Source organism: Macrobrachium rosenbergii, chromosome 49 (genome assembly GCF_040412425.1).
Source record: "Macrobrachium rosenbergii isolate ZJJX-2024 chromosome 49, ASM4041242v1, whole genome shotgun sequence".
NCBI lineage: Eukaryota > Metazoa > Arthropoda > Malacostraca > Decapoda > Palaemonidae > Macrobrachium > Macrobrachium rosenbergii.
This window is the reverse complement of record NC_089789.1, coordinates 24,415,351-24,434,945: the sequence shown is the minus strand read 5'-3', so window position 1 is coordinate 24,434,945 and position 19,595 is coordinate 24,415,351. Positions and strand designations below refer to the sequence as shown.

General features: G+C 37.6%; 1 protein-coding gene across 1 annotated transcript in view; it reads right to left on the bottom strand.

The window, feature by feature from the left end:
• Nucleotides 1-9,640, bottom strand: part of LOC136832183 (matrix metalloproteinase-25-like) — a 584,911-nt gene extending 575,271 nt beyond the window's left edge. Inside the window, 1 exon segment of the mRNA XM_067092945.1 lies at nt 8,680-9,640. Coding sequence (XP_066949046.1) covers nt 8,680-9,048 — 369 coding nt within the window. The 5' untranslated portion in view covers nt 9,049-9,640.
• Nucleotides 9,641-19,595: the final 9,955 nt, after the last annotated feature.

The window sequence follows — 19,595 nt, the reverse complement described above, 5'->3', positions numbered from 1 at the left end:
AAGCCCTTTGTTGGCCGAGTCGGTTGAGCTTCAGACTGTCACTCGATGGGCCGGAGTTCAATTCCCGCGGCCGGCTGATGAAGAGTTAGAGGAATTTATTTCTGGTGATAGAAATTCACTTCTCGCTATAATGTGGTTCGGATTCCACAATAAGCTGTAGGTTCCGTTGCTAAGTAACCAATTGGTTCTTAGCCACGTAAAATAAGTCTAATCCTTCGGGCCAGCCCTAGGAGAGCTGTTAATCAGCTCAGTGGTCTGGTAAAACTAAGGTATACTTTATTAAACAGCCAAAGGAACTATATTCACAGCACATCTATGTAATTACTAAACAGCCAAAGAAACTAGGTTTACATCATATCTATGTAATTATAAAACAGCCAAAGGAACTGGTCTCACATCACATTTATGTAATTATTAAACAGCCAAAGGAACTAGTTTCACATCACATCTATGTAGCCTAATTATTAAACAGCCTCCTTTAAAGGAACTAGTTTCTCATCACATCTATCTATGTAACTATTAAACAGCCAAAGGACAAGAACACAACCTTAACGATCCCTACTTTTACTCTAAGATTCTCTCTCACCTGCATATTTCACACTGATTCCAATCTCAGCATAAAACATTGAATCTCCCCTAAGAAACCCATTCAATTCTAAACCTTTTACTTCAAGAACCTTCACATCACACCTCCGTCAGTTAACCACAGCTCCGTATTCCATACAAAGTCCTCTGATTATATATATTAGACGATACTAGCACGGAAAAGAGGTCTGGCAAACGGGAGAGTGAGAGATCTAAATAAACAAGGAACTCCCGAAAGATAAATGTAAACAAACTGCAAACCCACTTCCGGCATTCTGAGAAAACATCAGCTCTGGGTTTATCACTACATTTAACTCAGAGGAAACTAAAAAAAAAAAAAAAAAAAAAAATACCAAACATCATTTTAAAAGTTCTAAAATCGAACTTTCCTTGAGCCTTGCTTTTTCTAATCTTAGGAACATTTCACAAGAACTCGGCAAATAATATCCTGTTCACATATTACCAAGTAAGTATAAATATTACGCAGTATCATTTACCATATATATTTTATATATATATATATATATATATATATATATATATATATATATATATATATATATATATATATACTTGATTTGATAGGATATATTTTGTCAATGGGTTAATTATTCTAGCCTTACACTTTTCCACTTCCTCAGCTACGACCCACTATGGTTGACTGAAAACCAGTACATGACCAGCCTAATTTGCTCCTCATATCAACAGAGAAGCAAGGGCAACTAATGAAACTCGCGCCAATATCGTGCCAGCGAGAGAAAGAGATTATATCAATACTGGGTTTAAAATGTAACAGCATTACCTCCACCGAGAAAGAATGACTCATCTGTTGTGTTGTTTACGTCTGGAAGACCATGGGGTCATCAACTCTTACTCCACCCCCTTCTCCTTCCTGACCCCCCAAACCTTCATTACGTCTGGAATAATGACACAACTCCCCTCTCCCAACTCCCACCCTCTCTCAAGCCCTAACCCCGTTCACCTGGTACTTCCTACACCCCCTAGGTACCCAGGGACCTCAACACAAAGACATCCACACTTCTTGTCTCTCCTCCTCTTATTTTCAAACTCAAGTGATCAGTTTAATGAGTTTAATCGCATACAAAGAACACGATGAAAATCGAGAAGTTGATAGTTTTTCTAATACCAGGTAAATTTTCATATCTGGATTTATATTTAAAGTGCAACTCCAAGCACACCGGAAGACACTCTTAAGAGTAATGGAAACTATAATTTAAAAATAACCGAGTCCTAAATTTAATTTAGCATTAATGATATAATCAACTCGAAAGAGAGGGAGATGGAACAAATTAATGTCTATTTCACGCACGCATGAACTTGCATCCTTTCCGGGACATTCGTCCCGGCAAAAAAAAGGAAAAAAAGGCAAGAATCTCAAGGCCACAAGTATCCTTCTGTTCCTCTAAAGAATCCAACACCTCATTCTGTCGTGACAACTTTTGAAGTCTCCTAACCTTCACCTTTCCAGTTACGGCAAACCACATTTCATTATAACAGTATCAATTACAACACCATCTACACAAATGACTACACCTCATCTCTGTTCTATAAAAGATCTTTACAATACCGGTAGTCTTGTGATCAGCAGAAATGAGTAACACACGGTTTGGTCATTATTTGAAAGGGTGACCAACAAGGCACTCCAGACGAATCAACCCACAATAAAGGGGAGTAACACCTTCGTGGGTCGCCCAATATATATATGTATGTATGTAGCCTATATATGTATGTATATATATACACATAAACATATATATATATAATAGATATATATTATATATATAATATATGTGTGTGTGTTAAGTCATAGAATACATAGGATGGAAAGTAAATAAAGTAATTGTAAAACATACTACTAAGGGAAGAATAGGCTAATTATACAAGAATGATAATGGCAGATGAAAAATATCAATCAGAAGAATAGAGCAACAAAAGGCAAAGTAATTTACTAACAATTAGCGGTATTATCATATAGAAAAATAACAGAGAAGAAAGTGGCAATGTTGATTAATATATACATTAGTATAGGGACCAGGCCTCTAAACAAATACACACACACGTAGACATATACGCATATGCATATATGTGTGTGTGCTTGAAATCTCCGTAACACAAGCTTTAAATATGCACGTGCACCACAGGGAAAAATGGGAAACTGGGTACAAATCCTGCCAGTTTTCGCTTGTAATTAAGACAACTCCACAGTGGTAGAAATTTACGCTGTGTGTGTTCGTTTGAAATGTCACCCTACCCACCGATTTGTACATTTTTACCATCATTTATCCACCCAGTCAAAGGCGAAACCAGTCCGGATTTAAAGATTGTGCCTTATTCTTCCTCGTTGCACATACATACATACATAGCCTACATAAATACATACATAGCCTATACAGTAGATATTAGTCTTCTGTTTCTTGGGGTGATCTTGCTGGCCCTACGCCTTTTTTTTCTAAGCCCAGCAGATGCTAGAACCGATTTACAGTAGGATGGGTTAGTCAGCAGTAGGTCGGCAGCGAACCACGAACCATGGAAACAAGAGCTTAGTACTGCTGTGTTTTCCAAAGATTGCATAGTGATCGCCACATCCATATTATTTCTTTGCATTTAAATAAGCTAGGAAAATATAATTCAGTACTATAGGCTGCATGTAGGCTATAGCCATAAGTAAACGACCATAGCTGAGCAGGTTCTGTAAGAACTGGCATGAAAATTCGCGTAGTAGGAAAAAAAATTCAACTAAACGACTATTGAACAGTATCTACAAAAAAAAAAGATAAGCAGTTAAATTCTTAATGACAAAATCAAATTAAAGACCACTGGATAATGTCTGCAAACGGCTGACAAGAGTACATATAAATTTATAAACTCAAGTCAACAATCTCAGATGAAAGTCCTCAGCTGAACATTCGTTAAAACCTGTCACAGATCTTCACTGACCTTTCGGAAAGGGTTGGTCAAGGGCCAAGCGCATTTTATATTTTGGCAGTGTTGTAAACTTTAACAGATTATAGTCTTTGGCCAAATGGTGACGTCCCTAAAAAGCATCATAAAACTCCCTGGCGATGTTTTTGCGGATCTCTTTGAAACAAGAAACACAGCAGGCGAAAACAACCCCATACTCCAAAGTCATAACATTCTCGATGTTTCTGTCTACAAAAATAGCGTAACGATAGCATCACCTGGCTCTCATTATCAGAGGAAACCCCCACAATGAACACAACAGTTCCCAGACCGAGAAATCAGCTTAACTCCATATCACAAATAGTAACAGACGCATGAAAAAAATCATTCGGGCGAAATATGAAGTCTAATTTGATCAGTCAATATAGAAACGCCGCGGTACTTTTCGTGGCGTGGCGAGAGATTTCTTTGCTCAAAATAAACAAATTACTTAGGATGGAAAATCTTACATCATTTTCTCAATTAGACATACGTAGTAAAGAGGAAAAGATGAAAATATAAAGGAAAGAAAAAAAGGGCCATGAATAATATTGCATATATTAAAGAATTACGACCTATCTAAGAAATAACGTCATACGGAGTAACGCCGTCAAAAATACTGAATAATGAATGCAAGCTGATTGGACTTCACATTAAAAGGCGAGTTGCAAAAGCCTTTTAATATGACTCAACCTTTCCCACTAAACATATTCACATTCACAATATCTTCGTGAGCTTTTTCAAGCAGGAAAGACGGTAGGGGAACAGGAAAAGTAATGTAGGCCATATCACTTCACCAAATGCCTGTCAATACCGAAACATAATTCACTTATAAGTTTAATCCACCTAAGACCAACTTTGACATCTTATAGGAGGCCAGCCTTATTCAAATTGATTTTAAGTACTAAAACTTTATCAGAAAAGCATTATCTATAAACATCCAGACTTTTTCTTACGAACATCCAGACTTTTTCTTACGAACTCGAAGCTAACATATCTGTTGTTCCACAGTTTAGAATCCTCGAGCCAATGGTTATTTTTTCTCTTTTGGTTTTTGCTACTGACTGAGTCTTGACCATAAAAATAAAACAGAACAATATGCTACACACATAACGTAACTTCTGTTGCTCTTATTAGTTCTCCCTAGATGCAAAATGAGTTAGCTGCAAACCTCAAGGGTGATCTGATTACATTCAATAAATCCCGAAGCTTTGGTCTTCATTCTGTGCGCAAATAGAAACCTTTTTGCATAAAACTAAGGACCAATCTTCTAGAGATATAGGATCGTTGACACTCGTGGATTATAAGAGAGGCTGCAATTATACTACCGTTTTTTCATTTCTTTTGGCTAAAAGACTGCAGAAATGACGCAGAGTATTTAGCTAGTAATGATAATTGGTTCCATAAATTTGTGAAAGAATTGTAAATGAAGAGTATTCGTAACTATGCCTATGCCAGCTACCTGGCAGTGTCTTACAATATCTGACTTCTTACTTTATATATATATATTATATATATATATATATATATATATATATATATATATATATATATATATATATATATATATATATATATATACAGTATATACATATATATATATATGGTATATATTTGCATGCTAAGAATATTTACAATGTGATGATGATAACTTACAACATCCCAGCAAGGTTAGAGGATCTGAAAATGCCGATTACTCTTCCCAAATAACCCACTTGCCAATATCCAAAATGAACTTCCGAATTACAAAGAACACATTCTGTCTGAGATTCCTTTTCAGCTTTCCCATAAAATTTCGTTATGGCACAACGAGTATCCCTGGTAGAATATGCAGAAGGTAAATTCCTGGTCCCCATCCACACCACCCCCCCACCAAAAAAAAAAGACGTAAACGCTGCTGGAATAGGCCCTCTTATGTGAGACATGAAGATGTTTTAAGAACTGCACAAGGACTGGGTGAATGCTACTTCATGGAATGTGATCACGTTTTCATCCAAACTGTGTATGATCAAATAGCCTACATAGCCTATGTATGAAGTCGCTAAAAAAAAAAAAGTTGCAACGACACCTACATGAACCAATCAGTCAAACAATAAATTTTCCCAGTAAAATATCAAATACTGATTAATTACTCCTTACATTATTGCAATGGCAAATTTCGAAAAGATTTTTTATCTTCACCAAGTCACTGGAATAACAGATTACAAATCATTCAAGGAAATTCTTTATCATTTAAAGTACTAAAATAGTCTGATCATTTCTGAACTATCTAAGTCCAGCAACGCTCAGGCCATTAAAATGCTTTAAATGATCCAAAAAAGTTCCTTGCATAACTGCTAATCTGTTATTCCAGCTAACTGATGAAAATAGAAAATCTTTTCGACAAAGATACATTTAAGAAAAAACTAATAACGGCTACGGTGCTATAAACTTATAGATATATATACAGACATTCGTACATATATACATAGCCTATATATAACATACATATAGCCTATATAGGTTAAGTAAGAAGCCTGGTACTGTAAAACCCTTTGGGTTTTAGTTATTCCCAAGGTATGATGAATTCGACATTAAAAAATATTTGTGGCTTAGTATTTGTGAATATAAAAAAGTCACGCGTGTATAAGTGATAAAAATTCATAATTAGCTAAGTGTTACAAACTTGCCAGTCAGCTATCATGGTGGAGATAGGTTGATATCGATTCTAAATGCATAGCCTGAATTCAACAAGAATATGTACAGCAGAGTTGATATCAACTTAGCCTATACCTCTCTTGATAGCCGAGTGGTTAAAATTCCTGTTTATCGTAATTTCTAAACCTGGCCATGATTCGAATCCTGGTCGACGCAAAAGCCCTTATCAAGGCACGATTTCCTTTGGGGGTAAGCTATCCCCAAGATATATCGAATCCGGTATTAATCCATAGTTTTTGCTTAATATTTGATACACACACACACACACACACACACACACACACATGTATATATATGTATATATATATATATATATATATATATATATATATATAATATATATATATATATATATATATATATTATATGTACGCATGTATGTAAATAGTGGATAGTAGCTCAGTGGTAAAGAACTGGGCTCGCATTTGCAAGAACCTTGGTTCGATCCCAAGCGACTCAGTTGTGAATGGGACAATGTCAGCTGGGATCAAGAAATAATCACAGGTCTAGTCAGCAACATCATACCTAAAGAATCGAAAGGATCTGATTCTTTTCCTCTTCTGACGTCTAACAGTCTAGAATAATTTTAACGAAATACAGTAAATTTAAGAAAAACCCAAAACATGCAGAAAACGACAGACGCCCAAACGTAACCAAAGAAACGGGGTGAGTGGGGCATGGTCTGTCTCCCCCTACCCTTCACTATGCTACAGCCAAGAGATTGAATGGGGGAACTGTGAGCTGAATCGCTGAGGGGGGTGGAAGGGAATCACCACCCTCTATCGGGTCAAGGACCTGAATGAAAAGCCAAGGGGAAGACCGTCCTAAGAAACCTAGGATACTAATTCAGAGTTTGGCGTCATGAGTAAAATAAATGTATTCCTTCCTCGTTCGTATTGCTTGGCTACATTGAGTACCAATGCTCATTATGTGACCACAACTTAGTTTTCTCATCAGGTTCGGTTGGCATTTATGGCATCAAAAACAACGACCAACACACAGGATCTAGACTAGATGATAATAATAATAATAAAAATAATAATAATAATAATTAACAGAAACCAAACTGCAACGCTAGCTGGGAAAGTTTGATACTACAAGCACAAGGATTGCAATTGGGATAGCAGCCAAATATGAATGGGAAAGAAAAAAAATAAACCATGAAAGAGAAATAACAAAGAAAAACAAATGACAAAATAAGTCATTAATTACACGATTTTACTGTATTTATTTTCTTGTTTTGCATATACGCTATAAACCCATATTACAAGTGTTTACATACAAGGAATTACCTAACGCCACACAATGCTCTGAATGTGCTCTGTATAATAACAAGGCAATAAGAGGAAGCCGAAGTAAAATCACAAGAATAATAATTAATTAACTTGGAGCACTGAACAGCCACGGTGCTCCCTGGAGCCACACAGACCTAGCTGCACTCGCATTGTATATAATTTATGATTGAGAATTTACCAACAAATTCTTCTATAAAACTTTGAACCCTTACAGTGACACCACCCTTGGAGGTATGGTTTAAAAAAACTGTCATCTATTCTACATGAAGATGACTGCATAATAATTTGACAAACTGCAGCCCTATTGTTCTTGAGAAGAAAGTTTTTAAGAATTTTTTTCTTTATATATCTACCTAAAACCAAGGACCACCATTGTGGCCCCACCGGCCATGGTTTGACCAAACATGCATATCGAATTTTCACGTGAAGTCTTGTCATTTCTAGTCCAGTAGTTCTTGATATTATAAAATGACCCACCTAACTTTCACCATTTCTAACTTATCTCCTCTTAGGAGACGTGACCGCCCTTAGAACAAACTGAATTCCCTTAACATAAGGATCCAGTTGTTCTCGGGAATTCGAAAACGTAAAAAGTTTATTCCAGACACACATACTTATGACACTACGACGGACAAACTTCCATCGAAAAAGCTTACCAGGTCTGAGAGTAGTCGAGAAATTAGGTCTATGCAAACGTGCTAAAACAAGTTAAGGAATATATATATATATAATATATATATATATATATATATATATATATATATATATATATATATATATATATATATATATATATATATATATATATATATATATATATACATATACATATATATACATATATATATATATATACATATATATATATATATATATATATATATATATATATATATATATATATATATATATATATATATATATGCGCCTAGGCTGCAATGGTACTTATTCATATAATTTTGGGACAAGTGTACTTATCGCAAGATTAATTAAAAACATACAAACACATACACGCATACACACTCACAGACATGGGTACATTATTGATATTCATAAACAACCAAATCTGGCTGAGTTGGTGCTGACGAGAGGAGAGGGGCAAGGTCACTGGCAATAAGGAGACGGACACATGAAGACATACCGTTTCATCGTTGATGAGTTCTCTGCGTTGTCTGGGTACCCATCTCTTCCAAATCTCATCACGACTTATGGTGGGATGGCACCACGCCCCCGGGACCATCACAACCAGCGTCAACGCCACCAGCAGGAGTGACTTCAGAGTAGGTCCCTGCCTACATGCTACGAGGAGCGGCAGCTGTCGACACGTGTTGGCTACGCCCTTGCAGTAGGAGGAGGAGGGGAGGAAGCAGGGGTTGTGGGGTTTGTTTTGGTTGTGTGGTGGTGGGTGGTGGTGGCACTGGATGTCTGGTCTTGGCACTCTCAGGGTGCCTCCCGTGGCCGTAGGGCCCCATGCCAAAGACCCCAACTCCCCATGTACTGTCTGGCACATCACGCCGTTTCTTATCCGTACAACACTGACAACACAACTAATCAATGAATTCTTCCCCTGACGTAGGCGGTGTTGCTGTCATGAGGCTGGGCTGGGATGAACGCCCTGCTACTTTTCACTTTTACAATTCTTCTAATAATGTGATCGTACTTTCGCTATCGTCTGCTACTGCTAAGGCGAGCCACTTACAATTTGCATGCAGCCTCTAAACGCTCATTACGTATTGTACTAACAAGAGGAAATTGTCGTCACGATGTGATATCATCATCATCTCACCATTAATTTTCCTTGCATTCGTATGCCTTTCACTATTCGTCTACACCATCTTCCCCTTTTGTATTCAGCATAAGCAAAAATGCAACACAGAAGTATCTGTAGCCTTGGCTAGCATAACATATAAACGTGATCGAAAGAAATATTTAACTTATAATCGTCTTTGGGAATCAGAGGTCACAGCTGCACATTATATCAACACACTTTCACTTTCATCACACGTAGTTTCAGCGTCATCAAATCAAAACACTACGACACCAGTGTTAGTGTTCCCAGAACAGTTGTGGTGCGTACCCTTTACAACCGACCGTAGGACACTGGCCTGCCGCGAGTCGGCGACCCGTCTAACTAGACTCACAGCTAACAGAGTTACAGGCTGCGAGATAGTTGCCAGTTGTGTCACAGTCTGAGTCGCCGAACTTAACATTATTAAACATATTTATACGTGTTTGTGTTTGCTGAAAGATTTGCCCGTAGATCATTCACTTGAATGAGTTGACCTGTCATACAAACTAGAAGGTGGTAGTCAACTGTCATTATTTTAAACACAGGAAAAAGGGATTGATGTTGTCATACGATCAACGAATGTGCGCGGCAAAACTGATGAGTTGCCTGACGCATCGATGCACGTTACGATCCTTATAACAAGTAAACGTTTTATACAACCAATACACCTTCTTCATGCGTTGTCAGTGCAAACGTTTACGGTAGTGAAATTACGATTACATTACACATTTCCAATGGTATAATCGCTTTGACCTTCTCTTGCACACACACCCTCACCCCTTCCCTCTCTCTCTCTCTCTCTCTCTCTCTCTCTCTCTCTCTCTCTCTCTCTCTCTCTCGTAATATATATATATATATATATATATATATATATATATATATATATATATATATATATATATATATATGTGTGTGTGTGTGTGTGTGTGTGTGTGTGTGTGTGTGTGTGTGTGTGTGTGTGTTCGTTAATTGTCATAACCGCATGCCCCTAACTTCTCGAATTCTTCACACTTTTTTATATGCTTGTCATTACAGAGCCTGAGATCCAAATGCATGAATGTGAAGAAATTCGTGAAGTTAAGTGGACATTGTGGTTATTACAATTACAGACGTATCTGGTGAATAGTAACCAGGTGTATATATAAATCTATATACATCTGTATACATATATGTATAAATATATATATATATATATATATATATATATATATATATATATATATATATATATATATATATATGTGTGTGTGTGTGTGTGTGTGTGTGTGTGCAATCTCTCTCTCTCTCTCTCTCTCTCTCTCTCTCTCTCTCTCTCTCTATATATATATATATATATATATATATATATATATATATTAATGTTTCTGAGTTTTTATTTTAAGTCCATAGCTTTCATTATAATGAAAATACAACCCGCGTTGCCACAGCCGAGGATGGACACGTGTAAGGGACAAACAAGGCAAGACGCACCTTTGCTGATCGGCTCAGAGGTTCAATTTTTACGTTAAGTCATAATGGTGACCCTTTCTCCTTATTATTATCGGAAGTCAAGCCCCTTTCGACAGAAAACTGAAGCACTTTAAGTTCAGTCATTCTGTGGGACCAAATGTGATTTTGATTCCGTTATTGTCTGAGCGTGAGTGTAATGAGGTTTAATTTCTAGAATTCATGACTTTTGCCTTTGTGGTTAATTACAGAAACATCGTGTGGAACTTTCGTTTCATTGTGAGTTAATGTTTTTGTTGCGATAGTCTCAATTCCTTTTCATTCGTTCTTTTTACTTTATTTATTTATTTATTTATTCATTTATTTATTTATTTGTTTATTTATTTATTTATTTATTTATTTATTTATTTTTGCACATTTCTTATTGTTATTTCTTGTTATTTTTGTAAGATGTATTCCTGTTTGTGTGAAAACTATAGCAGTATCATTAAAAGCCACTGACTGATACAGGAATACTAAGTAGCTCTGCGGATATTCTTAATAGGAACCCCGTCGACTTGGGACCACCTTAACGTGGTGAGGGGGTTCTTGAACCCCTGGAATTCGTTCCCGTGTTCGAGTCCAGAAGTCCTATCTATTATTAATTATGAATTTGGGTTAAGTCTTGTGGAATTTACAATTCTGATAAAAACTTATATGACCTGATCAATAGGAAAAGGTAACATAGCTGGGACTGGGGTTTATAACTGAAGCCAGTAGTAGGAACTGTGGTAGGTTTATCAACTACCCAATAATGTCTGGGTCTTGAGATATCAATGTTATCGCATTGATAGCTCAAGGGAGGAACTATTCTGCAGAGGTGAGCCAAGGATTCCAGGGGCGATATGGTTCTGTGGATAGGACTCTCGGCATTCTGTCCGGTGTGCCAATAATATGATCAGGGTGGGGATGATTGTATTCTTGTAACACTCTCATTCCCAACAAGCGGGTCTGACTTACATTTGAGCCGCCCTAGCTATGTTGTGCCATCCCCCGTTGGGTAGGGTAGAGAATGGACATGGGCTGTTATTGGTGCCACTGATAGAAGGAAAAACTCCTTGATAGGCTAATGATATCTTTTTAAGATTTTCAGGTTTATTTACTCATTTTTCATCTCTAACTTCGATTTTTATGAATAGCAATATAGAATCGAGTACCCCTGGACCCTTTGATGATACCCTTTTGGCACGACGACGACCTCTGCAGCCCCCTCTGACAACCAGTGTTTGGACGTGGCTACGAAACCTCCTGGAGTAATTACACTGGAATCCTATGCTCCAGCACAGAGCAAAGGGAAATTGACCAGAAATGTGTGTGAAATAGGAACAGGGATATTTGAAACCTCTTGTGGTAAGTATTTGACCTTCAGTCTGGAATATTCTAACTGTGACATTTTTAATGTGTATAGAGAAATTGTGGATGCTGTGACCGAGAGAGCCTAAGATATCATCTGAAGGTTGAGGAAAAATGACGGTAGAATCGGCCTCAGCAAAGGAAGTGAGCAATTAAAAGCACTATCGCATCTTGGAAGAATTAAAGTAGACTGTTCGGTACACGCTTTTCGTAATCACTCCAAGGGAATGATATCTGCAGACCAACTAATGAAGTATTCAGAAGAGAAACTTGCAGAAGAACTAAAAGGTGTGATTAGAACTGAATTAATGAAGACCAATGGGGCCTTCGTTCTAGAGCCTCGGTGGCTCAGTCGGTTACAGCAGCAGCTTCGGACTTCGTAGAGGTCTGTGGCGCGGGTTCAAAACCCGCAGCCGACTGGTCAGAGAGGCAGACACTTTGCTATTCGTGTAGACATCCCGGGATTATATATGTAATCAACGGATAGGGTTGCTTAAAAAGCAAATGGATGTTACAGACTAAATACACAAACAAAACAAAGCCACTACACCTTCTAAAAACATAACAAACATCTCACACGTCTCGAACTCTCGCCATACCCGCGCAATAACTTCTCGCTGCTGGGAAGAAAGGGCGTTGGGTCGGGTATGATACATGAAACATACGTACCGGGGTCTAAGCGATGTCAGGTAGGGCAGCCGATCGAGACCACAGGTCTACCCCAAAGCCAAATCAAAAAGTCCTTCAAAAGAAGGCATCGTGCTTACCCCATACAAAAATGGGAATAAAAGCACGTTAAAAGAAGAAGAAGAAGAAGAAGAAGTATGGAGCCTTCGTTCTACTCGCAAATGTAATTATTACACTTAATAATTCTACTCGCTTACCTAATGTAATGAAAAGCAGCATGGTGACGTTTTAAGGTCAAGCAATACATGCCAAGAACGAGATGTTTTTATTGTCAAGAATATGGTCATTTGTTAGGATCATGCAGGCGGAAGATACAAGGCAAGCCTGCCACTTGTGCTAAGTGTATAGTGAACCAGAGCAAGGTGTATGTTACAAAGAAGCAAAATGTATACATTGTGGAGAGAATCATCCATCCTTTTCACAAAATTGTGATGTGGACATCTTGAAAAAAGAAATATAGACCTTGAGGTTAACTAAACGCATCACATTTACAGAGGCTGAACAGAAAGTGTGAGCCAGTAGGTTAGCCCAGGAAGATCCTTCTCTAGTATTGCTGCTAACCGAAGAAGAATAAACGCTATGAGAAGAGCTTCCTTTTCATAATGGAAAGGGAACATCATTGGCGACCTGTACTCCTATGTCTTTGGAGGCTGCACCAGTAATTTCTGGAACTCCTGCCTCTTCGGAGGCTGCACCAGTGATTTCTGGCGCTCCTGCCTCTTCAGAGGCTGCACTAGTGATGTCTGGCGGTCCTACTTAGCCGACCTTGTAACAGTACGGGACCTTATATCAGTACGGTCAGCTCTGACGTCGAAAATTATCCCCTGCCTGGTTCAACCACAATTTACGTGCGTGTGAGTAGAACCTCTAAACTCTGTCCAACCAACAAACACGGTGCGTATGCCTCCGTATAAACTTCGTCTTGTATGCTTCTTATTGTTATTGAAGAGCTTTAGACGATATTAACGTAGAGCTGCACACTTTCATCACCTTCATTGTAAACTAGCGTTCCTCGCCTTTCACGTTTCCAGATTTTAATTGATCAAGCTCTTAATGGCAAATGGAAGACAAGAGTGTCGGAAGGCTCTTCTCCTTCAGTGAACGGCGTGTTTCCCATGACGGTATCGGTCATGAACATCCACTTTGATGTACAGTACTCCTGCCATCTGTTTCAGTTCTGTCACTCTTCTTATCTCATCCTTCTACAACTCTCTCTCTCTCTCTCTCTCTCTCTCTCTCTCTCTCTCTCCTTCCCTCAATTTTTCCTGGAAAACATGAATTCTCCAAACCTTTCCTTCTTAAAATGAACACCCTCCCCTCCCATCTTATCACACCTCCACGATATTGAAGTTGCCACCTAATTGCGGGAAAGATTTTCCTTTTCTGTGTCACTCTTTTAGAAAATCTCCCATTTGTTACTCCCTTCATCTATGGCATAAAAAATTCTCAACATCCACAGTTCTGCTTTGCCCGCTCAGCTGAAGGACCGACGACAGAAAATCATTAAAGAAACCATAATCTAACTTTATCCTCACGGGAGATGAAGATGCTAACTGATCTTAAGCAGATGCTGATACTGCAATGGTGCCACTTGGAGTTTCACAACGTGCTTCTTGTAATGATAATGAGAATCGATAACCGATTTCGTCTGATCGTTACCAGGATCATCTTCGGAGGGTATCACTTGCAACTTATTTTAGCCTGCCGTTTCCTTCTTCAGGGTTCATTTGGTACAGAAATGTCTGCTTTTGGCAATTACAAATATTTTACATAGGCGGACTTCAAACGAAAATAAATCCTCATGTACTGAACTAAAATGGCTTTCTGTTTAGCCTTATTTGTGCGCAATGGCTAAATTCGAGCAATGCGTTAGCCCCTTAATTTTCCAGAATGTTAACGCTATACTTACATTACATTACATTATTGCTTGTTGCTGATGATTGCCTTTTTCATAACACATAACACAGAGATTACATTACAGAGATAGATTTATTGATTTTGCAAAGGGGAAAAGACTTAGGTCTGTTACTGCATTTAATCGAATTCCGTCAGTGAAGATATGCAGATCATGAAAAATAAAGAAGGCCTCTCTTAAAATCGTAACACATGCTATATAATCCTACAGGAAGCTGAATTTTTATCGATCACTAGAAAAACAAAGTTACTGTGGCATCGATATTAAATAAAAATAACCATTCAATTCGTCAATATATTAAAGACTTAGACAGACACGAGTGCCCTCTAATGCGTCGTTTATATCTCAGTAATATCACTACTGAAACTGTGCAAGAAGAAGTAGAAAATATCGCCACTAGAAAATACGAACTGAATTATTTAAAATACTTGTGACAGATACGCGCGTTTCTCTTGTAGCTTAGAATGTTCTTTTGACCACTTCAGAGTCATACTTTATACTATATTCTTTTAATATTTCTCATTCTTAGAGAATTTATATGCAATTCATCCCAACTAATCCTTTTTCTTTCATTCTTTCTGAAACAGCAATCTATTTAATATTCTAAGGCTGGAAAGTTAGTGAATAGTGGAACAGTATAATGTATTTCGTTCGGTAGTTTCAAGATGCAGCTAAAATCTCGAAATATATAGCTTTAGTAAGAGCGTGTGGGTGATAATTTACTGAATTGTTTCATCAGTAAGAAAAAGGTCGGATGTTTGACACTGAACGTTCAAAATACACTTCGTAAATGCAGATTCTTGTAATGAATTAAGTACTTATTCTCACCACCAACTCAAACATCGATAGCCGATGAGACATTTCACGTCCTAACTCTTAGTTCTCATGCACAGTAAGATGGTCAACTAGACACAGTGCCTGATCAACCCATTGTGATATCATGTAACATATCTTACTCTGCTGAAAATAGCAACCAAGATTTCAGTTGTATTCGTTATTCACCTTTAGTCGAAGGTGCATTTCTATCTAGTATTTTTCTTTAGTAAATAACTAAAAAAAAAGTCCCAACCAGAATCCTTTCATGCCAGAATGGAGTCTTTATTTTTACATTCCTTTTAGAATCGTGGCTAAGCCTCCCTCACAGAGCCCCCGGCGATTATTTACACTGGCGGGAAAGAAGTGGAAAGGTTAAAAGAAGGGACAGGAAAAAAGATTGCCTCGGAGATTAACATTTTGGAAACGTATTATGGCTGATCCCTAAACCAAGCTTTTCTTTGGACCTTGCCCTAAACCTCTCTCTCTCTCTCTCTCTCTCTCTCTCTCTCTCTCTCTCTCTCTCTCTCTCTCTCACCTTTATTTTTATTTTCATATGCTTGATTTTTTTGTCTTAAATTCTATATTGTTAAGTCAGTCTGACTAGAGTTCTTTGGTCGAAAGAAATCTGTAAATTAAATCGTGAATGCAAAAATCGGATTTTAGAATAATTAGACGTAATAACCCTAAGATCTCTTGAAGAATGCAGAATAAGAAATTAATTGATTAATAACAGGGCAGATCTCCTAAAACCTAATCCAGTACAGGTAAAACAGGTTCCAATAGTTAACGGATGGACACAGGCCAATATGCTAAATGACCTAACTAAATTAGGCCTCACTCAAACTTGGTTATCCTACACCTTTACACCTACATCTGATTTCCTTTCTCAGACAACTTGCACCTCTCCATCCATGGGCATATCAAGTATTACATTGTCATGGAGACATAACACACTTTTGTCTCAGATCCACTTTTATACCAAACCAGACACTCCCATAGACTTATCCTAACATACGCTGCACCTTCATCATAAAAAGTTTTAGCCTCAAAAAAAAATTTCTTTCAATATCATGCATGTCAGTAACCCTCTGCATTTCATCTCAGGAAGATTTTCTCATGAGTTTTTCAAGGCCCAGGTATGTAATATATAGCTTTATCCCTTTACTTTTACACTTATCACAACTGTTTTATGATGAATGCTTGATCCGCATTCAAACTTCGTTTGCTTTATGCTTCGAAACCAATTTTATAGCTATCTGTTTGTCTTCCACACCTTTTACCTCTATAATTATGTTTATACATATTAAGCCTATCATATCTATCACAATTTTCGGCTTAGAAATAAACAGTATTTTGAAAACATTGCTGTCTTAGCTAAATATGCTTCTAGAAAACTCTGCGTGCATTTTAAGTGTGCTGCGTTTCTCTGCTCAAAGAAGTTCCTACAGATTTAGGTACTGGGTGTTATGCTCACATCTGAGGAGGATCTTCACACATACGCATTATCCCTCTTGGGACTCTTAACTCCATCGGTAGGTCTCCTCCTTCTTCTTGCTTTACAGGTATTGAATTTGACACTGCTCTCGTGAGCTTCCTCCACTCATTCATCGTCGTTGCACACATTAGGTTTCACAATCCTTCGGATACTGTCTGGAAAGAAAGTCACAAAATCAAGAGGCAACCACTTTGATTAATCTTGCATCCCATTTCCCATCAGAATAATAAACTTGATGCTTTTCTCGGTATTTCATGAATGACCTCAGGGGTTAAGTCCAAGGCCTTATTTCGGACATCCTTCCCAGCCTCGGTCTCCACCCCAGTAAACCTCAGTGGTAAAAACTCAATCGTCATCCGAAGATAAGTGAAACAAAAAAAAAAACAGCCTGGATTTATTAATAAGCAAAATATTCATCAGAATAATCTTGAAAAGGCGAATAATGCGTTGTCCAAAAAGTTATTCCTGTTTCACTTTAACAGGATGAACGCGAGGAGTGGATGGAGCCCCGCCCAGATGGCCGCCAAACCTCTGGCAATTTGATATACTGTATAAACGGCTTCTTCTATCCCCGTGGGCGGACCCGGAGCAGGTGGATATGGGTGGGGTGTACAAAAGAACAGCCCTTCTGACCCTTATTGTACACTTAATAAGGATGGGACTCGAAAAGGAAAATAATATATTGCATTGTTTGCTTCCAGCAGCATGGACGGGGGTCTCGCGCGGTTGTTCGGGTCTCGTAGAAGAGACGATCTATCTCGTGAAAGACTGGGGTTAGTCTCGTAAAAGAGGAAAATTAATCTCGTAAAGGAATAAGATCGTTGAGTAAACGACTAGAGGACGAAAGTCAGACACGAAAGAGAGAGAGAGAGAGAGGGTATGAACTAACAAAGGATGACTGAGCAGACAGCTGAATTTTGAGAATATAGTAAGGGAGTAGTGGAGAAGAATAAACGAATGAATAGATGTAACTAAAGCATGGCTGTCTTCAGTGAGTTTCCGTTAAATACTTTAAAAAAGCTATAAACAGCTTTTGTCTTTGACGTTTGTGTGGACGTGAAGTCATTAATCAAGTTGTACTTTATATCATAGCATAAGCTCGCGCACGCGCACCTACACGGACACACTAATTCCCCTTAAAATCAAAATGACCATTCGGAGTTTTGGTGGCATACTAATTTTCACTCAGATAATCATAGTCATAAAACTGCCTTACTTTGACACAGCTCAGTTAATTATATGGATTATGCTGAGATTTTTTTATTTCATGCACTTAATCCGTTCATGTTTGGAGTCTCTCCTCTTGGTCTGCTCGGTCCATCAGGCGACTCCTTTTTGTTTGTTAGTTATAACCTACAACCTCAGTTTGGTTTCTTTACCGTCTATCTCATAATATATTCAGCAACGCCTAGTTACACTTACTATGGTAGACATCCTTCGAGGAAGTCCCTTTAAGGTTTTTGTTTCATACTCTGTCGCAATATAGATCAAGACGTATAACATAGTATATATATTCTATTTTCGTCTTATTACATAACCAGTAAATTTCCATTAGCATAGATTTAGACCTGATGCCCTATCACGAGGGGATTTATTCATTATTAATTTAGTAGCTTTTTAAACAAGTTTCGTTTCGTCAGATCTAATTTGGTGCCCATTACAAATACATAGCTGTAGCGCTTCATCTTTGTAATAAGGTTGTGTACATGCATTTGAACGCATTTTTTTAAAATGACCATTCCTAATCTAGTAGTCTCGATTTCTGCTAGATTTAGTACCTGATCATCCTTGTTAAGGTGTTCATCAGTTAATACTCCTGAGGTTTCTGTTTTTTTTTTTTTTTTATGCGATATCTTCCTCTGTATAAAATTTTTTTACAGATCTGACTTTTCTTGGTTTCATACTGATCCTATTAACCCGCATTCAGTTTTGCCCTTGTGTAGTTCCGTCTTTATCTGTCCATCACTCTTCCTTATCCTTTCTTTTATTTTTGACATTTCCAGTTGTCTCTACAACCAGGTGTAATTACCGACACCTGGAAATGATCTACAATTTACTTCATGTTTTTGTATAATTAGTGATAGTGCGACAGCGTTTGTACTTAAAAAAAAAAAAGGTAGGTCCAAAATATTGACTTGTGGCAATCCTGTTTTTTTTTTTTTTTTTTTGCAGATTTACAATTTTCTAACTGCACTTTGAAAAAAATGCAAGTAAAATTACTCTTAGAGCAGCCTGTTATTTACTTATTTGTTTGTTTGTTTGTTTATTTATTTTTACAATAGCCCAGGTCAGTAGCAAATAAAGCTTACGCCCTCAACTACAGTGCCATATGCTCACATTTTTTGCTTACAGTTGTTTGATAATTTTTAATTCTCTTATTGTGGAAAAAGAGAGGTGCCTAATGTAGGAAAAGAGAGGTGCCTGAGAATGGCAATTTTTCATTTCGGTATCAAATCTTTTAATTATAAAAAGATTAAATTGTACTGAAGATAACGCGCCAAAGAAAAAGAATAATCT